General features: G+C 62.6%; 1 protein-coding gene across 1 annotated transcript; it reads left to right on the top strand.

Moving 5' to 3' along the window:
• The first annotated feature begins 853 nt into the window (after positions 1 to 853).
• On the top strand, positions 854 to 22,130 carry TSPOAP1 (TSPO associated protein 1). The gene is made up of 27 exons (XM_065909869.1): positions 854 to 934; positions 1,221 to 1,349; positions 1,940 to 2,119; positions 3,984 to 4,061; positions 4,147 to 4,230; positions 4,480 to 4,569; positions 4,728 to 4,850; positions 5,099 to 5,203; positions 6,784 to 6,834; positions 7,940 to 8,144; positions 8,725 to 8,900; positions 10,091 to 10,206; positions 10,451 to 10,560; positions 13,883 to 14,713; positions 14,881 to 15,032; positions 15,360 to 15,737; positions 15,829 to 16,068; positions 16,399 to 16,539; positions 17,147 to 18,043; positions 18,697 to 18,796; positions 18,881 to 19,035; positions 19,640 to 19,808; positions 20,187 to 20,258; positions 20,954 to 21,057; positions 21,142 to 21,213; positions 21,427 to 21,537; positions 21,763 to 22,130. The coding sequence occupies exons 1-27, from the start codon at positions 929 to 931 to the stop codon at positions 21,982 to 21,984; spliced, it is 5,097 nt and encodes a 1,698-aa protein (XP_065765941.1). The 5' UTR covers positions 854 to 928; the 3' UTR covers positions 21,985 to 22,130.
• Positions 22,131 to 23,455: the final 1,325 nt, after the last annotated feature.

Raw genomic sequence — 23,455 nt, forward strand, 5'->3', positions numbered from 1 at the left:
CTGGAGGACCCAGAGGCAGAGGCTTTCTCTAAGGTAAGGGAGCTAGGACGGCCGGGGTCTAGGAGGCTGGGGCTCTCATCCTGCCTGCCGGCCTGGGCATGGTCTGGGACTTCACTGCCCCCTGTCTTCTCCGGGCCTATCTCTGTCTGGGGGTCCGTCTCTGTGACCGTCTGTCCTCCCTTCTTTGGGCAGAAATCTCAGTGGTTCCGTTTTTCACCATCTGTCTGTCCTTCTGACTAGCCCTGTCTGTCTGCCTTGAACCCTCCATTTCCCCCTCCCTCTGTGAGTCTCTCTCTGACAGTCTGTCTGTGTCTGTCTGTCTCTCTTCTCTGCACCTCTCTGTCCTTGGGGGCTGGGGGATACTGGAGGAGTGTGTGTGGGGGAGTGTGTGATGGAATCAGAGTCTGGAGGAAGCGACTCAGCGGAGGGGGGCTCAGTGCTGGGCCAAGCCAGAGAGGACAAGGCTTGGGGTGGGTATGAGTCGTCTCCTGTAGACGATGGAGGGACCTGGACTTTGGGGGACTCAGGATCTGGGGGAGCCTGGACGAGTGAGGGTGGGAGCTCAGGCTGGCCTTTCCCAAAAGGGGATGCTGGGCAGAGGTGGGAAGAATTGGGGACTGGCAGAGAGGGTCCCAGGGTTGGGAGAGGCTAGTGTATGGAACAACCCCTCCTGTGCCCCACTCTGAAGGCCTGGTACATGGGGGAGAACCTTCTTGTCTCCATGTCTCCTTGGACTGTGGAGGGGGAACGTGTCCATATGGAGGGCTCTGATTTTCATAGGCAGGGTAATTCCTGAGGGGCTGTGCCCCATCCTTTCCCATGCCAGGGCAAGCTGAAAATGGGCTTCGGGGACAGGCCCAATCTGGAGCTGCTGAGGGCCGTGGGGGAGCTGCAGCAGCGCTGTGCCATCCTTAAGGAGGAGAACCAGATGCTGGTGAGGCTTGGAAAGCAAGTCCTGGGTCCTGGGGGGGAGGCAGACTCAGACACCCCGGCTCTCTGCTTCGACATCCTTCTCATCCCATGAACATCCCTCCAAGTGGGAGCTACATGGAGCGGACATGACCCCAAGACCCAGAGAGGGTGAACCCCTATCTAGAGTTGCCAAGGACCCCCCCTGTGAGCCCAAGAGTCTAGCCCAAGGCCCAGGCTGTTACGATTGGGTCTGGGGCGGGGGCTGGCCTTCTCCCCACATGCCCCAATTCTGGCTGACCCCTTGTCAGAGGAAGAGCAGCTTCCCCGAGACGGAGGAGAAGGTGCGGAGGCTGAAGCGGAAGAATGCCGAGCTGGCGGTCATTGCCAAGCGCCTGGAGGAGAGGGCCCGAAAGCTGCAGGAGACTAACCTGAGGGTGGTGAGGATGGGAGGCCACTGGATGGAGGCTGGGCGGCCAGGGCAGAGGGGTGCCAGGGCAGTGAGGCTTGGGCATCATGGACCCTTAGTACCCAGGGACGCAGGAACCCAGCAGCTGAGGTGCAGAAAGGGCCAATGCCAGCCAGGCTAGGGGGCTGGGGGCTTCTGGAGCCACGGAGGGAGAGAAGGGCTTGGTGGGGGTGTGGGGGGTGTCCCGGGCAGGGAGAGCAGAATTCTGGATTGCCAGTGCTGGCGCTGGAGGCCACCTCCCGCTGCGCTCATCTCTGGGTGCAGAGCTAGCAGGGACAAGACCCATCACAGTGGCAGCCCTCAATTAGCAGCATACTTTGGGCCTAAGCTAGGAGGTGGAGTTAACTCTGTCACTCCCGCTTGAGGATTGCAGGGAAGGGGTCAAGCGAGGCTGAGGGTCGGCCCAGGGTAGACTCCCCCCTCCCCCCGACCCAGGATAGAAGCAGGTGAAGGCCACATTTCAAAGGTGTTCATCCTAACCCCTCCTTTGGGAGGAGCTGAGAAGTGGGAGAAGTGGCCCAGCCCTCAGATGACCATTGGCCTTGCCCCTCCCCCGGCCAGGTGAGTGCTCCCATGCCCAGTCCAGGGGCCAGCTTGGAGTTGTGCCGGAAGGCCCTGGCCCGCCAACGAGCCCGGGACCTCAGTGAGACGGCCAGCGCCCTGTTGGCCAAGGACAAGCAGATCGCTGCCTTGCAGCGGGAGTGCAGGGAGCTGCAGGCCAGGCTCACCCTGGCGGGCAAGGTGCGTGGAGGCCCCGGTCACCCCTGCCGGCTCAGCCCTACCTAGGGCCGCCGGCCTGGCGGTGTGGGATGCGGACTGAGATGTTAATGAGATGCAAATGAAGCGAGCAGGTGGAGGCTGCTGGGAGTAGGTTCCCCTGGCAACGGCCCAGGTGGGACCGGCGCCTGAACCGAAGGGGGTGGAGCCGTGAGTCCCAGACCTGGGAATTTCTGGGCTCCAGGTTTCGGGCTGCAAGTCAGTGGGCCTGGCTGTACCAACTCACGCATAACCTCACACTAGGGTGCAGAGATGTTCGCAAGGCATTGAGCACAGCGCCGGGCACACCGCGAGTGCCCAGTAAACGCGCTCCCGGGAATGTTTGCACACCGGCGAGCGGAAGCATGGGGCTGTGTAGGCATGCATTTGCGACCGGGCATAGATGCATGGGGAGGGTGCGCACCTGCCCGCGCCCGAGGGCCCCTGCAGTCCGGCGGAGGGCGCGCTTAGCTGGGGACGGCGTGGGGTGGGTCGGGGTTAGGCCCGACTCGGTTCCCGGTCCCCCGACTCCAGGAGGGCCCCCAGTGGCTCCACGTGCGGGACTTCGACCGGCTGCTGCGCGAGTCCCAGCGGGAGGTGCTGCGGCTGCAGAGGCAGATCGCCCTGCGCAACCAGCGGGAGCCGCCCTCGCCGCCCCGGCCCCCGGACCCCTCTGCCCCGGCCAGAGCAGGGGCGCCCGCCCCGGGGGCCCCGGGAGAGGTGAGCGCCGGCGCCAGGGCAGGTGTGTAGGTGTGCGGAGAACCGGGTGGGAGCGGCTCCGGGATCTCCCCCCTCCCCGTGCACCGCGCTCAGAGCCCCGACGAGGAGGTGGCGGCGCGGGCACTGCCCGGGCCAGGTCCTCGACCCGGCTTCCCAGGGCTCGTACCTGCGCCGCGCGCGCCCCCGGGGGCTCGGGCCCTCCTCTCCGCAGGCCTGAGGCCGGCGGCCCGCCCCGCCGCCCCTGCCGCGCCGGCAGTGGTACGGCCCGGCCGCAAATCCCCGGTTGCCCTGGCAGCCGCCCGGGGCCCAGCCCGCGCCGCTGCCTCCCGCCGCAGCCACAGCGCGGGGACGCCCCCTTCAGCGCCCGCCTGGTCCGTCAGACCCGGCCCGGCTCCCCGGGGGCGGTGCGGTGTCCTCCCCGGCTCCAGGTACGGGCGACCCTCACCGGGCGTCGGGCTTAGGCGGCCCCTGGCCCGAAAGCTGGGGACCCCACTTCGGACCTCCGTAACTTAGAGGTCTGGCTCTTCTCCATCCTCCGTCCGTCCTGGGGGGCACCTGGGTCCCCCTCCTTCCGGGAAGAGGGGAGGGAGAAGGGATTTGGCCCCTCTGCCTGGTCCAGGGAGGGAGCATCACTCAAGACCTGTCCTCCAGAGTTTGCACGGATGGATAACCGGACATGCCCGTAGGGTGGGCTCAGGGAAGCTGGGAGGAGGGTCTGACAGGTCTGTAGGCGCTAGGCCAAGCCTCTTTGGATCCATAACCCCTAGGTCTGGGGACATCACCTCCCTGGGGGCCCAGGCAGCCTCCTAGTTCTCTGCCAGTCACTGAAGGACACCCAGGACAGTTATTGAGTGCAGAGCAGGGCTGCAAGCTAAAAAGGGAAAGCTTTGGCCTGGATAGAGGACCCATCTCCCCGGGCAATCATGGGTCTCTGGATCTCAAAGCACTCAGGATCAACTGGAGATGGGGGAGCGGGGGCAGACAGCACCCCTTCCCCTTCCTGAGCAGGGATCTCATTGCTGACTGTGAGGTGGGGTGGGAACCCCCCTCGGACAGGCTGGGCTGGGGGCAGGCTGCCCTGAGGCCTTGCACCCTCAGGTGCCAGCCCACTGCCCCTGGCCATTTCCAGGCCATACCCCAGGAGGATGTGGAAAACCCGGCTGTGGTCCTAGGGGAGCCCGAGAAACAGCAGAGGGTGCAGCAACTGGTAAGACCCGGGTTAAGGAGCTGGAGGAGACCCTTTACGGGTGGATCTGCCTTCCCGTGTGAGGAGCTCCTTTCTGATCCTGCAGGAATCGGAGCTCAGCAAGAAGCGGAAGAAATGCGAGAGCCTGGAGCAGGAAGCCCGGAAAAAGCAGAGGCGATGCGAGGAGCTGGTGAGCACTGTGCGGTCTCAGAAGGCCTGCTCCTCGGGTCTCTCAGGCCCATCAGGTGGAGGGCTCCCCCAGAGTGCCAATTCCTTCTCTCCTGGCCCGAAAGCATGCTTTCCCTTCTGTTCGGTGGGGCTTCCCGTTGCTGGCTGAGGCAGGTCCCAAGAGGGGACCGGCAGGGTTTCGTGTGCGTGTTGGGGGAGAGGAGGAGGTGGGCGCTGGGACCCTCCCTGGACCTCCCCTCTGGTCTTGCAGGAACTGCAGCTCAGGGCAGCCCAGAATGAGAATGCCCGCCTTGTGGAGGAGAACTCTCGGCTCAGTGGGAGAGCCACGGAGAAGGAGCAGGTAGCGGCTCTGCCCAGGTCCTGCCAGGGTCCCGACCCTGGGCAAGGCGCTGCCTCTGCCAACTCCCCAGTTGGGGAGAGCATCCTCAGGCCCCTGGGGGCGGGGGTGCTGGGGGACAAGGCTCACACTCTCAACTCTCTGTGCTCCCCCGTGTCCAGGTGGAGTGGGAGAATGCAGAGCTGAGGGGCCAGCTCCTGGGGGTGACGCAGGAGAGGGACTCGGCCCTTCTCAAAAGCCAAGGCCTGCAGAGCAAGCTGGAGAGCCTGGAGCAGGTGCTGAAGGTGAGGGCACTGGGCAGGTGGCGGGAGCGTGGCACGGGGCAAAAAAGGGGTGGTAAAGCATGTGCCCTGAGTGGGGCGCGGGGGTGTAGGGCTGAGTCCTGGTGCCCGCGGCCCTTTCCTTCTCTAGCCGCAGTTTCCTTTTTAACAGAGTGTCTGGAACACATGGTGTCTGAGGCGCCCTCATCTTAGATCTTCCGTAGAGACAGTAGAGCAGGGCTCGGGCCTTGACGCAGGCTCTTGCGTTTCAGCACATGCGGGAGGTGGCCCAGCGGCGGCAGCAGCTGGAGGTGGAACACGAGCAGGCTCGGCTCAGCCTGCAGGAGAAGCGGGAGGAGGTCCGGAGGCTGCAGCAGGTGGGGGCGGCGTCTGGAGGGGCGGAAGGGCGGGGGGCTGCCAGACCCCAGCTGTAACTTCCGGACCCTCATCCAATATGGGCTGAACCCCTGGTGGCTCAGACGGTCAGGAATCTGCCTGCAATGCAGAAGACCCAGGTTCCATCCCTGGGTGGGGAAGATCCCCTGGAGGAGGGCATGGAAACCCTCTCCAGTATCCTTGCCTGGAGAATCCCATGGACAAAGGAGCCTGGGGGGCTACAGTTGGTGGAATCACAAAGAGTTGGACACAACTGAGCAACTAACACTATCTAACTAACACACTGTGTGCCAGGCCCTGGAGGGACTGTGAGGGGCAAAGGCCAGGTCCCTGATCGAGCCGTACATAAACAGATCCATGCGTGAGCTGATCGCAGGCATTGACAGGAACAGTGGGGGAAGTCACCGGGGTGATGTGACACAGGGTGGTGGGGATGGGGTGAGGGGTCTCTTAAGCGAGCTTGGCAAGGAAGGCCTCTCATACCTCGAGGGTCAGGAGGAGCCAGCTGATGAGCACTCTGGGGAGGGGGAATAGTCATCCTGATGCCCTGTGGGCGGGAGAAGCTTGAGGGGCACAGACCAGTGTGGCTAGCACGTGGTAGGATGGATGGAACGGCAGGAGTAGGCAAGAGCCAGATCGCATCAGACCTTCAAGTCAGGGAAGAAGTCTGGGTATTCTGCTTCCTGAGTTGTTTGAAGCCATTGAAAGATCCTGAGCAGGGGAGTGGCATGGTCTGATTCGTCATTTAGAGGGTCGCTTCGGCAGCACTGTGGATGGTGGACAGGGGCGTGGGCACAGAAGCAAGGCATTGAGGTGGAGGGGGGCCGCAGGGGTCCAGGTGGGAGATGATGTCTGCCTGGGTGAGAGTATAAACCACGGCAGGAAACAAGTGGGCAGATTCGAAGTACATTGTGGACAGAGAATCGACAGGACTCACTGTGGGATTCTGATTGAGTGCCCTGTGCCTTCACCCAAGTGCTGACTACATGGATGGTTGGGCTTTTCACCCCCCAGGACTGAGGGATGACGGGCAGCAGGTTTGAGAGGTCAGGCATCCTGAGTTCTGAGTTCCGTTTCGGCCAAGTTTGGGTTGTGTGTTAACCACCCTAGTGGAGAGGCCCACAGACAGCTGGACTTGTGAGCCTTGGGTCCTAGGGAAGTCGGTCTTGGAGACAGGTTTCGGAGTATTCAGTGCATCTGGTCCTGTGACTAGATGGGAGTCTAGGGAGAGAGTGACCACGGGCCCAGCACTGTGCCCTGTGGGACCCTGACACTCAGAAGGGGCAAAAGACGAGCAGGCAGAGATCAAGAGAGACAGGAAGAGGAAAAAACCCCGAGGGGGAGGGTCTGGGCAGCAGGAAGCAGTCCCAGGCCCCTCTTCTCCGCCCCTTCGCCTTTGGACTCAAGGTGCGGTTCAGAGTGGGAACCGGAGGGAGCCCACCCACAGCCCCTTCCCAGCCCCCTTCCCTCTCCTCTCTCCTTCATCCTGCCTACCTTCCTCCCTCGATCCCACCCCAGTCCTCACCCCTCTCCTCCAGCATTTGCCTCCTCCCACCTGTAGGCCCAGGCGGAAGCCCAGAGAGAGCATGAAGGCGCTGTGCAGCTGCTGGAGGTAAGGTCCCGGAGGTGGCTACCTGTGCTTCTAGCCGGGGGGAAGGCTGGGGCAGTTCAGAGAGTGCTGCAGGGGGCTGCCTGGATGTGGGTGGGGGTGTGCGCTTGCAGGAAGGGTCCCTAGATGCTCTGGGGGCTGGGGCAATCCCCTTCACCTTTGGCCCTGAAATATCCTTCCACCTAGCACTTGCTTAGTCGGTCTAGGGAGCTGACTGAGCCCTGTCTATTTGGGCCCCTCCCTCCCTCTCTGGGTAATGCCCCCCACCCCCCGCCCCTGTAAGAGTTCTAACTCTGCTCTGGGCTTTCCTTTCCTGCCACAGTCTACCCTGGATTCCATGCAGGTACAGCCTCCTGATCCCCCATCTCCCTGGGGAGTGGGGGCGGGGGGCTCTCCCCAACACCCTTCCAGGCTGGCTGAGCTGAATCTCCTCCCTCAGGCCCAAGCGGTTCCAGCCCTGCTGTCCAATGACAGGGGTGTGACTGGTCACAGGCTGAGACTCCGTAGATGGGCTGGGATTTTCACAGGGCATGTGCCCGCCCCCCAGCCCCAGCCCCAGACCTGCCACTGTGCCTGGCACACACAGGCCCTGCCCATCTCTGAAGCCCGGCCCCTGAGACCAGGGGGGGTTCAAGCCAGCCAGTCTGACCCACAACCCCCTTGATGGGGACTCTCCTGATCCTTGAGAAAAACTCCTGGGTGTTGGCTCACTCCTGACCCCGAGCTCCTGGGGTCTCTGCGGACGGCTCTGAGGGCAGGAATGTGGGTCACTGGCTGTGGAAGGGTGACGAGCCACGGAGTGGAGAGAACCCCTGAAGTGATACCGTGGTGGTGATGGGGTGGGGTGACCCCTTTTGGGGTCAACACGCAGCAAGTGCTGGGGCATGAGGCTGAGCTGGGGGCGGGGTTGGGAGTGACGCTGTCCGGCAGTGCCCAGGTCTCGACCCTCAGCCGCCTGATGTGGGGGCAGCCGGGCGGCCAGGCTGAGGGTTCGTGCCCTGCCCCGGGGCCTGGGCGGGTATGATCTGAAGCGGGGCTGCGTGGAGATGGCACGGGCCCGGCCCAGGCACCTCCGTGGCCTGGTGGCTTATCCTGCGTCTTGGCCCAGGTCCGGGTCCGGGAGCTGGAGGAGCAGTGCCGCAGCCAGACTGAGCGCTTCAGCCTGCTGGCGCGGGAGCTCCAGGCCTTCCGCCTGCACCCTGGCCCCTTGGACCTGCTCACCTCCGCCCTGGGCTGCGGTGCCCCGGGGGACCGCCCGCCACCCCCCTGCTGCTGCTCCACTCCGCAGCCCTGCCGTGGATCCGGCCCCAAAGGTGAGGTAGACCCCCAGCGCCGTCAGCCTGGTGCTTTTGTCCTGAGCGGAGTTCAGGGTCAGAGAAGGCTAGCAGCTCACCCGAAGTCACACAGCAAGTTAGAGCCGGTTCTGGCTTGAGTCAGGCTCCAGTGGGTGGGGGGTGGGCGGGGAACAGCTGAGCCCCCTGGAGAATCTCAGGTAGCTGCTCCTCTCGCTCCTTTGCGGTCCTGGCTGGGAGGTCAGCACCAGGAGTCAGTGGTAGGCAGTGTGGGCTAGCGAAGAGCCAGCTGGGCATTGGTCAGATCGGGTGGTCCCGGCTCTGCTCACTCAGAGAGTGATGCTGCTCAAGCTCTGTGGGCCGTATGTCCTAGGCTCTGAGACAGGGGTGTCCACTGCACCTCATCGAGTTGCTCTGAGGATGCTGTAAAATAATACGTGTAAGTCTCCTCCATCTCTGCTTAGTATGCTCCCCCAGGATTTCCCTTCTTGTAAGGGAACTTGGCCACAGAGGGCCTGATCTCTAGCTCCAAGAGGATGCGTGGTCACTGGTCGCTCCTCGGGACTCTGACCCCCAAGGCCACATGTCATCTTTCCTGTAGACCTCGACCTCCCACCAGCGTCCCCGGGGCGCTGCACCCCAAAGTCTTCCGAGCCTGCCGCTGCCACCCTTGCCGGGGTCTCCCGGAGGACGCCGGCCAAGAGGGCAGAGTCTCTGTCCAACTCCTCTCGCTCTGAGTCCATCCACAACAGCCCCAAATCCTGCCCGACCCCCGAGGTCAGTGCTGGGGAGGGGCCTGGGCTCCAGCTCTGCCTTGGGCAGGTGGAGTGAGGGGATGGCCCAGGAGCTGGGGGGCTGCTGGCCCGCGTGGGGGGTCTAGCCAGACCCCAGAGGAGAGGGGCCCGTGGATTCCTCCTGGCGGGTGGGGAGCTCCTATGCAGCCTGTCCTGCCTGCCGTCCCTCCTCAGGGGCCGCCCAGCCTGCCCCTCTGGGGCCCAGCAAGGCCAGAGAGTCTTGGGCTGCAGGGAGGGAGGCCCTTTGGGGCCAGGACCCACATAATGAGGCTGGTGGTGAGAAGCTGGTGGTGCTGTGAGAAGGGGCAACGGTTCTGGGATTGAGGTCCCAGCTGTGTCTCCGGCAGGTCGGTGACCCTCTTTGGGCTTGGGTTCCGCTGTCTTCTGAGTTTTGAACTAACAAGCCTGCCCGGTGAGGTTGTGGGGAAGATGATGTGAAAACAATACAAGGACGGTGCCTCCCGCCGTGTGGGGCACACAGTAGATGCTTAACATATGGCAGCTGGTATCTGCCAAGTTCTTTGGTATCACTCACAACTGCAGCCCTCCCTCTCTCTCTCCCGCCCAAACCCGAGAAAGTGCGGGGTTGGGGGGGGGCGGGAGGGGGGCGTCCGGAGCAGCGCTGCAGCCTCGGGTGTGGGAAGCGGTGAGCCCAGCCGCGGCCTCTACCGTCCCCTTGTGGGCAGGAGTGGAGGTGCTGGCTTTGGGTGCCCCCGCTTACCCTGGCAGTACCTCTGTCCTAGGGACTTCTCAGCCCCTTCTCCCCCTTTCCTTCCAGCTAGAGTGCTTTATTGCAGTTTTATAACCTTAAGGACACAGACTGTCATAGGGCGCCCCCTTGCCCCCTGCCGCCAGAGTGTCTGCCCCCTCTACGCTGGGGATGGTGGTCTTATTTACAGAGCTGGTGCAGCAGAGGCCAGGGCTCAGGGAGGGGTCACCGTTAACCCCTCTCCATTGACGCAGGGCGTCTGGGCTCCACCAGGCCCCTCTGTACTCCACCGGGCCCCGAGGGCTGACGTTCTGGTTTAGAACGCATCGGCGGAGCTCACTGCCGCTGACTTCGTCCAGCATCTGCCCCGTTTCTCGTCTCAGGACAGTGGGGCCTCCCCTGCTGGGTTTGCGGTCGGCCCCTGGGTCCTGGAGAGAACTGGCCCTTTTCTGTTGGCCCCCCAGGTGGACACGGCCAGTGAGGTGGAGGAACTGGAGGCGGATAGCGTCTCGCTGCTCCCGGCAGTGGCAGAGGGTGGCCGGGGCGGAGCCAGGGTCCAGGTCTTCCTAGCTCGCTACAGGTGGGCCCTGACCCCTGCGCCCTGGCCCTCCAGCATTTGGGGTGTGTGGGGGGCACGAGACGGTGGGGGCGTGGTGGGGGTCACGGCGGGACAGGTCATCTTCGCCTCGTTGGGCTGGGGTGGGTGCAGTGGGCGCTCCCTGTGATTAACGGTGGACAACAAAGTGTCCCCAAGGCCGAGCGATGGGCGGGGAGGAGACAGGATGTCGGTCACCGTCCCCCTCCTCCTCCGGGCCTCCTTGCAGCTACAACCCCTTCGAGGGCCCCAACGAGAACCCAGAGGCAGAGCTGCCGCTGACCGCTGGCGAGTACATCTACATCTACGGCAGCATGGACGAGGATGGCTTCTTTGAAGGTAGGTGGGAGCGGGGACCGTCCCACCCATTCGTTTGCTTTGAAGCTTCTCTTCCCAAAGCCCTCCACCCATGCGCACCCTCTAAGCCCGCCGTCACTTCTCAGACTCGACTGAAAGGCAAGGAGAGACCCGGCGGCCCGTGGGGAAAGGGAGAGAAAGGGGTCCGGGAGCAGCTGGTCTGACTCCATGCCTGCCCTGATGCAGGACAGACAGGGCCCAGCATAGTCCGGAGGGCGGACTGAGCGTCACAGGGAATTTCGGCTAAATTCGCTTTTCTGCTGGCAGGCGGGGCATGGCAGCGCCCAACACTAGTGACCTCGAGGTTGGGCATGTGGTGCATAGATCTGATGCTGAGTGTGGGGAGGAGGGATCAGGGGTCCAGGGCCCAGGAGAGGGTGTCAGCAAGTGGTCAGCAGTTGCCAGGGCCCAGGCAGGGCTGCGCTCCAGGGCGGTTCTGCAGTGCCCAGGGCGCTTCTGTGGTGCCTGTGGGGCGATCAGCTCACTGAAGCAGACACCATGTTACTGACTGGGCAATACGGCAGGGCCTGGTAGACTCCTCGGGGTGCCCTGGCTGGGTGCCAGGCTGCATCCTTTCACAGCATGGAGGACAATGTGGTGTGGAGCCCACAGCACAGGGCAGGGTGAGAGCTGCAGCGGTGTGTGGGGATCAGCAAAGTGCTCGGGTCTGTGCCTGTATCACCCAGAGCTTGGGGTTTGTGGTGCCTGCTCAGCCTGTCCTCCTGGGGCTCTGTGCCTGTTATCTGAGCAGGTGCTGGGAATGATGGAAAACAACTAAACTCTCTCAAGGGATGGACGATGGAGAGAAGGATTAAATCGCTCCCAGAAAAATGGCCTTTTTAATGAGAAAAAAAAAATTGAAACACCAACTCTGTTCAATCCCATGGACGGAGGGGCATGGCAGGCTACAGTTCATGGGGTCGTAAGAGTCAAACATGACTTAACGACTAAACCACCACCGTCACCACCAGCAAGAACATAAATATTAACTAACCACCAGTTACTAGAATCTGAACTGTGCAATCTAGGGTAGCTGGAAAGGCATGTAGACACGTGGGAGTCAGACTCCCTATTCCTCATCTTACTTTGGTGGCTTCATCTGTGTCTGATCCCACAGCTGGGCTGCTCTCAGTGGCGGGGCTTCCAGACCGTGAGCCCGACTGTGGCCCCGGCTCCCGCACCAGCCTTGCAGGGCTGCGGACCTGCTTAGTGTGATGGTTCCTCCCATTAGCATCACACCCCACAGTGTTGCCTGTATGAATTTCTTAGCGCTGCCGTAAAAGATTTCCACCAACTGGGTGGTGGCTTAAAGCAACAGAAATGTGTTCCTTCACAGTTCTGGAGGTCAGAAGCCTGAAAGCAAGGTTCTGGCAGGGTCACCGTGCCTCTGGAGGCCCTGGCGGAGATTCCGCTCCTTGTCCCGTGCAGTTTCTGGGGGCCCAGTTCCCTGTTTGCGGCCGCATCACTCCGGTCCCTGCATCTGCAGTCACATCACCTCCTCCTTTTCTCTCAGCGCCTCTCCTTGTGTGTCCTCTTAAAAGGACACTTGTCATTGGGTTTAGGGCCCACCCAGATAATCCAGGACGATCTTTATCTCAAGCTCTTTAATTGCATCTGCAAAGACATTTTTGCCGTATTTATAGGGTTCAGGGTTTAGGATGTGGACATATTTTGGGAAGGCCACTTTTCAACCCACTACTTATGCGCTGTTACCTAATTTTTTGAAAGTCTCTTTTGTTTCTCTTTATTTTCTTACTTTATTCCCCAACTCCTAGCCTAAGTAGAGAGAGATGATATTGGGGAAGCTTCCATGTCCTCCTGCCGCTCAGGACCGCCTACACCCACCCCCTGCCCTAAACCTGGCCCTGTTCCCATTTTCTCCCAAGAAGGCCCAGCAGCCACCAGCTCCTCTGTGCCCTGGGACTCTTTTTCCTTTTCCCAAATTAGCTGTGATGTGACAGGCCATTTGTCCAGGTTTTTTGATCCTTGACATCCCACAAACAAACAATACGAAATATTTTATAATGTTCTGTTGCCAAGTGTTCAGGGGAGCTGGTCCAAGGTAACAGAACTTTGCTGCAATCGCTGTCAGAACTGACTGACAGGAACCTCCCTGTGGTCCAGTGGTTAAGAATCTGCCTTGCAGTGCAGCGGATGTGGGTTCGATCCCTGGGCAGGGAACTAAAACCCCACATGCTTCGGATCAACTAAGCCTGCACGCTATAAGTAGGGAGTCTGTGTGACACAAATATCCTGCATGCTGTAACTGATGTGGACAAATAAATAAATATTAGCCAAAGAACTGACTGCCAGTCATCTCCTAGACCCAGGCCTGCTGTGGATCTCAGTGCCTTCTAGAACCCACAGGGGGCTCTTTCCTCTGGCACATGTGTCTTTTGTCTCTAAAGATTCCCGCCTTTCTTCTAGCCAGACAGGACCTCCCTCTCCCTTTGAGGGTGTCTGCTTTCCACACAGGAAGGTTGAGGTGTGCCCTTGCCCTCACTCCTCAGACCCATATAATATGACAGTTTTCAAACAGACAGAAAAGTTAAATCGTAAAATGAACACCTGTGTACTCACCACCTGGATTCAACAATTATTAATATTTTGTCATAATTGGCTTTTTCCCATGTGGGTTAAAAATAGGATTGAAAAGCATGGTGTTGACAGATGATATTTTATTTCTTTTTAAGTGAGTGGATTAATTTTGGCTGCACTGGGTCCCCGTTGCAGTGCATGGGCTTTCCCTAGTTGAGGCGAGAGGGCTTGTCTTGTTGCAGAGTACGGGCGCTAGGCATCTGGGCTTCAGTAGCTGTGGCGCGTGGGCTTGGTTGTTCTGAGGCGTGTGGAATCTTTCTGGCCCAGGGATCGAACCCATGTTCCCTGCATTGGCAGGCAGATTCTTAACCACTGTACCACCAGAGGAGTCCGACACACGATATCTTACCTAGACATACTTCCATGTGCATCTGGACATCCTTCATCCCTGCAGCATCACCTGGGAGCTTGTTCAAAGTGCAGAATCTCAGCACTGTTCAGACCCAACTGAGTTATAATCTGTATTTTAAGAAATCTCCAGGTGATTCATCTGCACATTAACATTTAAAAAGCCCTCCCCATAGAACTACAGTATGGTTATCACACCACTGAAAATTAACAATAATTTCCCAGTGCACATTGTGATTGCTCTTTTAAAAGTGCTAACAGGTGAATCATATGCCTCAGATCACTCACCAAGCTTTGCTACAATGCATTGATCGGGCTGTGTTTTTCTCCGCCTCCTCTCTTGTCTTCCCCTCCCCAGGGGAGCTCATGGACGGCCGGAGGGGCCTGGTCCCTTCCAATTTTGTTGAGCGCGTGTCCGACGACGACCTGCTGGCCTCCCTTCCTCCGGAGCTGGCTGACTTGTCCCACAGCTCAGGCCCCGAGCTCAGTTTTCTGAGCGGCGGCGGAGGCGGCAGCAGTAGTGGGGGCCAGAGCAGTGGGGGACACAGCCAGCCCCGACCGGAGGACGAGGCAGCCGGGGAGGCACCCAGCCCGAGTCCCCCGCCCGAGGGCCTGGGGGAGCTCCCTGCCGTGCCTTACCCCCGCCGTCTGGCCATCCTGAAGCAGCTGGCCCACAGCGTGGTGCTGGCCTGGGAGCCGCCTCCTGAGCGCGTGGAGCTGCGCGGCTACCACATCTGTGTGAACGGGGAGCTGCGGCAGGCCCTAGGGTCCGGGGCACCACCCACGGCTGTGCTGGAGAACTTGGACCTGCAGACCGGGCCCCTCCGGGTCTCTGTGCAGGCCCTGACCAGCCGGGGCGGCTCCGACCCGCTGCGCTGCTGCTTGCTGCTGGGGGCCCGGGCCCGTGTGGCTCCTAGCCAGCTGCGGGTCCATCGGCTGACCGCCACATCTGCCGAGATCGCCTGGGTGCCCAGCAACAGCAGCTTGGCCCACGCTGTCTACCTCAACGGGGAGGAATGCCCCCCAGCCCGCCCCAGCACCTACTGGGCCACCTTCTGCCACCTGCGGCCTGGTACCCTCTATCAGGCCCGAGTGGAGGCTCAGCTCCCGCCTCGAGGGTCCTGGGAACCAGGCGGGGAGAGGCCAGAGCCGCGGGCTGCCACCCTGCAGTTCACCACACTGCCAGCAGGTAGGCGGGCTCGGGCGCCTGGTGTGTGTAACCCCTGGGGAGGTCAGGCCCGGGAGGGTGGCCCCAGGGGAGACTAGCTGCTACTTGCATCTTTAGGGAAGTGGCAGAGTGGGCTGTTCTCTCTGGTGTGTGTACTCCAATCCTGGGTCTTGTGCCCCCTCCCCTAGGCCCACCTGATGCCCCCCTGGATGTGCAGGTCGAGCCAGGGCCCTCGCCTGGGATCCTGATCATCAGCTGGCTCCCGGTGACGATCGATGCGGCCGGCACCTCCAACGGCGTCCGAGTCACAGGCTACGCCATTTATGCTGATGGGCAGAAGGTACAGCCCGGGGCTGCCCTCTCCCGTACCCTGGGAGTGGCGCATGGGTCTCTGCCCTCTCCTGTATCCTGGGAGTGGGGCATGGGTCTCTCCCCTCTCTGTGCTGAGAGGCCTCGTCTCCGCGGCCTGGCATGGAGCTGCCCGCTCCGGGCATCTGGACCCTAGGTAGCAGGCTGCTTAAGAGCATGGGCTTTGGGAGCCCACGGACTAGGACTCTAGCCCTGGGGCCCCGTGGCCAGGAGGCTCAGCACCAGCGGCCGTGGTACCGTGGGTGTCTGTGTGTGTCACTGCAGCCCCCCTTTCCCGCGCTGTGCCCCCCGCCCGCAGATCATGGAGGTGGCTTCGCCCACGGCGGGCAGCGTGCTGGTGGAGCTGTCGCAGCTGCAGCTGCTGCAGGCGTGCAGCTCGGTGGCCGTGCGCACCATGTCGCCCCACGGCGAGTCGGCGGACTCCCTCCCCGCTCCCGTCGCCCCCGCCCTGGCTGAGGCCTCTGGGCCGGCCAGGATCACCTGCGCCTCCCCACGACCGGGCCAGGAGGCCAGGCCGCCCCTTGCTGCAGCCTCCCCGGGGCTGGGGGACCCCAGCTGTCCTCTCCGGTGCCCTGACCCCCGTGGAGCTCAAGAGCCCCCGGGCGCCCCCCCAGCCAGCCCTCCCAGAGAGACGGCAGGAGGATCCTCAGAGGAGCCCCCAGTGCCTGTTTCGCAGGTACCCGGCCGGGAGGAGGGCGGCCGGCGGAGGCTGGGAGGAGGGTCCGGGCTCGGGCTGGGGGGCCCTTCCTCAGTGTCTGCTGTTCCAGGAGCAGGCTGGGGCGGCTGTGCTGGGGGCCCCTGGGGACGGGAAGGCCAGCGAGCCCGCCTTGGGAGACTGCGTTCCTGGCCCTGCCACCTCCTGTGTGGCCAAGGAGGACGCTGAGCAGACCGCGGGAGAGGCCCGCCTGGCACCCGGCGCCACCCAGGGAGCGCTGGCCCAGAGGCTGCCTGGTGCCCAGGCCTGCCGTGGAGGAGACGCAGGGGCTGGGCTGAGGCCCCGGGCTGAGGTACGGGGCTGGGGGCGTCCCAGGCCACCGCGAGGAGTCGGGGGCCCCCTCCCTGCCTCTGCCAGCCCAGAGCTGGTTGCCCACTCTGCCCGTTCTCCGCCCCGCTCTCGCTCTGCCCTGCACTGTGTGTCTGGCTGTTTGTGCTTGCCGCTTTGTCTTCCAGGTTTCTTTCCCCGCCCCGCACGGTGCCTATGCCCCGATTTGGGGGCATGCCCCTCTCTCCTGCCGGGGGACCGCCCCATTCATCCTGGCTAGGGCTGACTCTGTCGGAAGGTCCCCACGTGCCCTCGCTCACCTCCCCGCTGTCCTCCCACGTCTGGCCTCTTGCAGGAGGACGTGGCCGAGCCGGGGGTCCGTTCGGGGAACTCCCTTGTGGACCAGGGCCGTACCTCAGACCTGTCAGACATCCAAGAGGAGGAAGAGGAGGAGGAAGAGGAGCTGGGTGTCAGGACCTGCTCCTTCCTGAAGCAGGTGGCTGGCCACAGCATCGGGGGGCAGGGGGCCAAGGTATTGGGGTGAGGAGGGGCTGGGGGGCCCTTTAGGTTCCTGCGGCCTCTGCCCCCCGAGTCAGCAGCTGCTCTGGTGTGCTGGCAGCATTCTTGGTGTGTGGCCTGGGCCCTCTGCGGGGTGGCTGCTAGGAAGTAGCTCAGGCCCGGCTTCGACCCTCCTGAAAAGGAAGGGGGGATGGAGGCGCCCCGTTCTCTAACTTCTCCCACTCAAGCCCGCGCGATGCAGCGCCCTCTGAGAGCCTCGTGTTGCTGGGAGCTTCCGAGGAGGGACTGGGAGGCCCCTCGCCGTCTCAGGCCTGGCCTGCTCCCCGACACTCAGCCCCTCTGTGCATCCTGTTCTTGGGCGGGCTCCTCAGTGCTCCCGGGGGCCCTGCCCTGGACACGCTGTGTGGCTCTGGGCCAGACTCTCTCTCTCTGGTCTTCCTTCTTGGAGGGAGGCAACAGGGGGTTGCGGGGGCGGGCCTTGGGTTACCTGAAACCCCTGCCCTCCTTTGAGGGCAAAGGTCACAGCTCTGTCCTTTTCCCACGGACCTCTCTTCCCTGCTGCCCCGCCTGCCCCCCGCCCCCAGCCCCAGCCCCAGCCCGACCCCTTGTGTGAGACCGACAGCGACGAGGAGATCTTGGAACAGATCCTGGAGCCGCCCCTCCAGCACTTCCGCAGCAAGAAGCTGTTTAGCATCCCCGAGGAGGAGGAGGAGGAGGAGGAGGAGGAAGAAGAGGAGGAGGACGGAGAGGAGGATGGGGAGGCCTCGCAGGAGGAGAAGGGGCCAGGGGCAGGCTGTGCATCCAGAGACCCCGGCCCGCCTGCACCCCTGCCTCCGGGGCTGGGCTGCGACGGCGCGCGGCCCCGCGGACCTGGCCTCTGCGCTTCATCCTGCAGCCCCTGCAGGGTTGGGGACCGCCCGGAGGACCCGCTGGGACTGGTCGGTGGCGGCAGCTGGAGGAAAGGAAGTGGCTCCCCCGAAAAGCCCCCTGGCCGCAGGCGGTCCCCGGATCCCCGGGAGCACTGCAGCCGGCTTCTCAGCAACGGCGGCGGCGGGTCCCAGGCGCCCGGCCGAGCACCGGGCCCTGCGCGCGAGAGGGGCGGCCCCTCTGCGGCCGAGGGCGCCAGGGCTGCGCCGGACGCCGGCGGGAGGGCGCGGCCCGCCCCTTCCAGGAAGTGCCCCCGGGGCCGGGCCCCGGAACCGGGCCTGGCCAGCTGCCTCTCCCCCAAGTGCTTGGAAATCAGCATCGAATATGACTCTGAGGACGAGCAAGAGATGGGCGGCGGGGACATGAGCATCACCAGCTCCGGCTGCCTCGGAGACGGGGAGGCCTGGGGTGCAGCCCCCGTGGGAAGGCCCCGGGCACCTCCGAAGGCCGGTTCAGGCCCCCACCCCTACCCATGCTCCGCGGCCTGGGAGAAGGGGGAGCCGGAGCGGAGAGGCCGCAGTGCGACCGGCAGAGCCAAGGAGCCGCCCCCCCGGGTCCGTGCCCTCTCCCGCCGGGCAGCCCCCTGCCTGCTGCTGCCCGGTGGTCCTGCTTGCTGCCCACCGGCCGCTCCCATTCCACGCTGCCGCCTCCATCAGCAGAGGTGGGGTGGGGCCTCGGGGCTCCCTCGCCTGCCTTCTCCCACCCACATTCCACTGCTTTGCTGCTTCTGCCGATCCATCGGAACTGGGATGCGCTGATGTTCTGTGGCCATAAGTCGCCCATTGCTGCCAGCAGGCCCCCTGCCTTTGGGGCAGGTGGCCCTTTCCTCCGCTTAGCTAGTGACAGCTTCAGGACCCAGCCTGCGATGTCCAGCATCGCCCAGCCCCGACACGGAGAAGAGGCCCTCCTCTCACACGCGCCTCGGCCAGCTCTCAGATCTAAACCTTAGTCCCTCTACTGCACTCATCTGCTCAGGTGGCCGGGGCCGGGGCCTCCCCTCCTGCCCTTCCTCCCCCCTGGGGGTGTCCGATGGCTCCAGTGAGCTTGGGCCAGGGCTCCAGGAGAGGAATGTGTGTCCCTGCTCTGCTGTGCCGCTTCCGCCGATGGGGCAGAGCTGGGGGGAGCGCTCGTGGGGTCCTGCCGCTACTGAGGCGCCCAGCAGAGGGGTGGTGCATCACTCCTGCTGTCTGTTGCACTGTTTTTGCAGGCAGCAGAGTCTGGGGAGCCCAGAGGGCTGGACAGCCCCGGGCAGAGCGGCTCCCAGCGGAGAGGGGGCCGGGCCCCCAGGCCAGGCTCCATGGAGCTGGGTGAGCCTCTGCGGAGGGGTGGGCCAGGCTGAGGGGCTTCTCCTGCCTCCTTGGCCAGAGTTGATTGCAGTTTCTCCCCCGCAGCCCCCGCGAGGAGCCCTCCAGAAGAAGCCCTGGCCCTCCGGGACCTCCCTGTCAGGGTCTTTGTGGCTCTGTTTGACTACGACCCTGTGTCAATGTCACCCAACCCTGATGCTGGGGAAGAGGAGCTCCCGTTCCGGGAGGGCCAGATCCTGAAGGTGACCGACTCACAGTCTGGTCCTGCTTCCTCCCTCCTTTCCTGCCGTGTCCATGAGGGATCATAGCCTCACCCGGGGTGGGGGGGGACACAGCTTCTAGAGCCAGGTGATGTGGAGTGGGGTCACGACTGCCACGTCGAGTCGTGAAACCGGGAGTAGACTCTTTCCTTCGGGCCTCATGGGTAAAGTGGGGATCGTGTGAGTGTCTGCCTCACAGGCTTGTTTGGGGATTAGAGGATTCAGTACCCACAGAGCACTGAAACGGCCTGGCACGTGGCTCAGCGTGATACTGCTGCTGTTAGTGTGACGACATCTACTGAGCCTCCAAGGATTTCCTGAAGGCTTTGGGCTAAAACTCTGAGGTCAGGGAGATCCAGTCTGGGGTGGACTGGGGGAATGGACGTGCAGACAGTGAATGATGATTGTTCGGATAGGGCTCTTTTCTGTCATCCCTCTGATTCTTCTTGGCTATTTCCCCCTATTTCCGATTCCATAAAAGGTAGAGCATTCTTCTGCAGTCCTGAGTTGGGGGCGCTGTGGGCTCGGGGAGCAAGGAGCAGGTGGAAGTGGCCTGCTGACAACGGCTTGTCTGTTCTGCCTCCAGGTGTTTGGGGACAAAGACGCAGATGGCTTCTACCGGGGTGAGGGTGGGGGCCGGTGGGGCTACATCCCCTGCAACATGGTGGCTGAAGTGGCCGTGGACAGCCCTGCGGGGACACAGCAGCTGCTCCAGCGGGGCTACTTGTCCCCAGAGGTTCTTGCTGAGGGCTCAGGTATGACCTGCTCCTGCCCCTCGCCCCTCGCCCACCGTCCCCCACCCCAGTTCCAACTCAACACCTCCCAACCCCAAGTAATTTGGACATCGGGAGTGGCCAGGGTACCTGGTTGATCCAGAGAGTGGCAGAGTCACTGGGACCCTCAGAGACTCGGGCCCTCGTGGCCGCAGTAGTGAGCTTGCCACGCAGAATGGGGGCTGCTGCAGGGGGACCGGCCATGTGTTTTGGATCCTGGAGGTCGGGAATGGGAGGGGAAGAGTGGCCTTAGAGAGTTGAGTGTGAACCGCAGCACAGACCCGAGAGAAGACCAGAGTCACCGTCCGTCTTGCTCCCTACCTCGGTTTCCCTCTAATGTCTGCTTGCTGTCTGGAGCAGGGAACAGCCCCTTCGTCTACTCTGCAGCCCGTACCGCCGGGCCTCCCCCCAAGCCCCGCCGCTCCAAGAAAGGTGGGTGTGATCCTCTTCTTCTCCAGGGCCCCTGAGGATGAGGAGGGAGGTGGCCAGGGGCACTGCCTGGCTCTCTGGGGAAGCACAGGTCTGTTTTGAGCAGGTGGAGGGAACCGGCCCCATCTTCACCCACAGCCATGCGTCCCATGGGGAGCTTCACTCTAATGGGGATGGGCAGTGGTTTGCTAGAACCTTTGTTCTAGAAAGCGTCCTTGTCTCTTATGTCTCCTGCATTGGCAAGCGGGCTCTTAACTCCTAGCGCCGCCCGGGAAGCCCTGTTCCAGAAGGAACCTGATTATAGATTCTGTGCCACCTGGAGCCAGTGACCGACCCTGTCTGGCCCTTAGTTCACTGTGAAGCCCACAGGGCGGGTCTGCTCTCAGGCTGATGGTCATTCTCCTGCATCTCTCCCTGTGTGAGGCTGAGCATCCTGCCTGCCCCGCCTTCCCCTGCCCCACGAGGGGAGGGCCGGAGGAGCAGGGCTCACAAGCCTCTTCTCTCCGCAGCCGAATGGGAAGGGCCTGCCCAGCCCCGTGGAGGTGAGGGGCTTCCCTGCGCCTCCAGCCTCCCCTGGAGCCACAGCTGCTGGGGAGGCGGCGACTCCCACTGGGGTTGGCAGGTCTCCAGCGCCGAGGACAGGAGGCGGGTGGGAGTGCCTAGAAAGAGTCTCGAGTCGCCTTCTCCTCCCCATCCAGGGCCCCCCCAGCTGGCCTCCTCTGCTGGCCTGAAAGCTCCCCATTCCATGGTGGCCGCGTTTGACTACAACCCCCGGGAGAGCTCTCCCAACATGGACGTGGAGGTGAGCCCCTTCCAGAGCCCAGCCAAGGCGGGGTGGAGACCGTGCCTGCCCCGGCCTGATGCCTACATTGTGGTCTCTCTGTAGGCAGAGCTTCCCTTCCGGGCAGGGGACGTCATCACTGTGTTCGGGGCCATGGACGATGACGGTTTCTACTATGTGAGGATGTGGGGGTGGGGGTGTGCCCAAGGGGGATCTCCTGGAACCATGGGGGTGGGGAACCAGGTTCCTGATGGAAGCCCAGAGGGACGGGCCAGTCGCCTCCCTCGATGGTGACATGGACCCCAGGCCATCCCCCGCCCCGGGGCTTCAGCGTCCGGGGGGTGCTGTTAAGGCCCCTCCTGGTCTGTCTCACCCGCATCTCCTCCCCAGGGGGAGCTGAATGGACAGCGGGGCCTGGTTCCATCCAACTTCCTGGAGGGCCCTGGGCCTGAGGCAGGCGGCTCAGACAGGGAGCCTGGGGCAGCCCCGTCCGAGGGCCAGGTCAGTGAGGACCTGGGCTCCGGGCTTAGCAGTCGGGTCTCTATGCGGTGGCGTGGGAGGGGTGCAGCTGCGTGCAGCGGTTTAGGTGCCCATGGTGCCCAGGCGGGGGTTGTGAGCCATGGCCAGAGGGAACCCAGCCAGGGTGGCTCCCCCCAACCCCCAGCATGTGCCCCTCTGCGTGGTGGGGCGAGGCCGAGACTTTGATCCCGGTCTCATCTGACGCAGCCGTCCACACCCCCCAGCCAGTGCAGGGGAGGGCCCCCTGCAAAAGGACCCTCGAGTCTCCCACACCTCTCGCCATCACAGCCCCCATCACAGGGACCCTCCCTGCTCCCCTGCTGCAGCTCCCCAGCTCCCAGGCACTTTTTAAAGCCAGAGGCCCAGCAAAGACCCAAGTCCTGGGTGGGTGGAGTACACTTACAGGCTCCCAGGGCAAGAAGAGGGTGAGGGGGCCGGGCCCCGACCAGAAAGCCCTGGGCCTCCACCTGCGCTAGTTCCAGAGTCAGGGGCTGTGCAAGCAGGACCTAGGGACCCGGGTGACCTGGAGACTGGGTGGAGGACTTGTGGTCTGCCGGTAACCCATCTCCTCTCTTTGTTCCCTGTTCTTCAGAGAACGAGGAGGAGAAGAGTCCAGTGCTAGATGGAGATAGATATATGTAGAGAGAGCGACATGTAAGTGGGGACTGACCCCCTGGGTCCAGGTCACCCCGTTCCTCATCTCACCCTAATCAGATATTGCTCCTAGTCTCAGGCACTGGAGCCCCACTGGCTTGTCCACCTTCTTCCAAGGAACAGGGGAGGGAGCTTTGGCCGCGAGCCCACTTTGGAACTCGGATCAGCCCCTCCCCTTTCCTTATTCAAGGCTCTGCCAGCTGCCTTAGAAGTACATGTCATCCTAGTATGTACTGTCCCATGTTAACTGACCCTTCATGTTCCATAGCACATGCGGCTCATAGAATGTTGTGTGACATCCATATTGTGGCTCATTGGTGTATTATGATACTATATGACTATGGTATTATAATACTGTGATTATTATTGGTGACAGAAGAGTGATACTAATGCCACCAGTAATAATAGTCTCCCTCTCTCCACCCTTGTTCTCTGTATCATGACCTCTTAGGGGTACCAGAGGCATGATTTTATGTCCAACTTTCCATTTTCTTGATGGGGGGTGGGTATTAAAGGGGAAGCTTAAACAGTCGGAGTCCATGTATAACCTCAAATCATTCATTTCTGGGGCCTCTCCCGTGTGTCTCCTGGGACCTCTGGGCGGGAGTGGTAAGGGCCTCCGATCTCCTCCCCACCCCGGCCAGCCATCAGCCCTGACTAGTTGGAAAGAGACTCTTTGACCTCTGGGTGCTGCCCTCCTCCAGGAGATCTTCCCGACCCCAGGGATCGAATCCACGTCTCATATCTCCTGCGTTGGCAGGCGGGTTCTTTAGCCCTTGCATCACCTGGGAAGCCCCCTCTGGGTGCCAGCAGACCTCTTTGTGGGCAGCCCTGCCAGATCACCAGGGCCTTAGGTGGAGGCAGGCCCCAGGCCAGGCTGGACACCCGGCACCTGGTTCTGTGATTGGTTCTGCCAGTAGACCACCAGGCCCTGGTGGAAGCAGGGGTCTGAGGAAGGAGTAGGGGGCGGGGGTGGAGAACTGGCAGGACCTGAGGGCTGTACCAGGCCCAGGAGGTCACAGAGGGGACGTGGGGATTCAGCGGGTGGGGGGAGGCTTCCTTGTGGCTCTCTTGTTTGTCCGGTCCCTGTTTTTAGGCCACTGACAGCACAGTCTGGGTGGGGGTGTGGCAGAGGGAGCCACTCATGGTGGCTCAGAGAACAAGGAGATTCTGCAGAGGGGATGTGCTAAGGGCAGAGCCGGGCTGGCGGGGCGGGTGGGGAGCAGCTCTCTCTGGAGAGAGCTCG

Source organism: Muntiacus reevesi, chromosome 18, assembly GCF_963930625.1.
Source record: "Muntiacus reevesi chromosome 18, mMunRee1.1, whole genome shotgun sequence".
In the NCBI taxonomy this organism is placed as follows: Eukaryota; Metazoa; Chordata; class Mammalia; order Artiodactyla; family Cervidae; genus Muntiacus; species Muntiacus reevesi.

What these genes read in the sequence shown, in the direction of transcription:
- TSPOAP1 (XM_065909869.1), top strand. An exon ending in AGGAGACTAACCTGAGGGTG is followed by an intron (nt 1,350 to 1,939) that starts GTGAGGATGGGA and finishes TCCCCCGGCCAG; the next exon opens with GTGAGTGCTCCCATGCCCAG. An exon ending in AGGTCCGGAGGCTGCAGCAG is followed by an intron (nt 5,204 to 6,783) that starts GTGGGGGCGGCG and finishes TCCCACCTGTAG; the next exon opens with GCCCAGGCGGAAGCCCAGAG.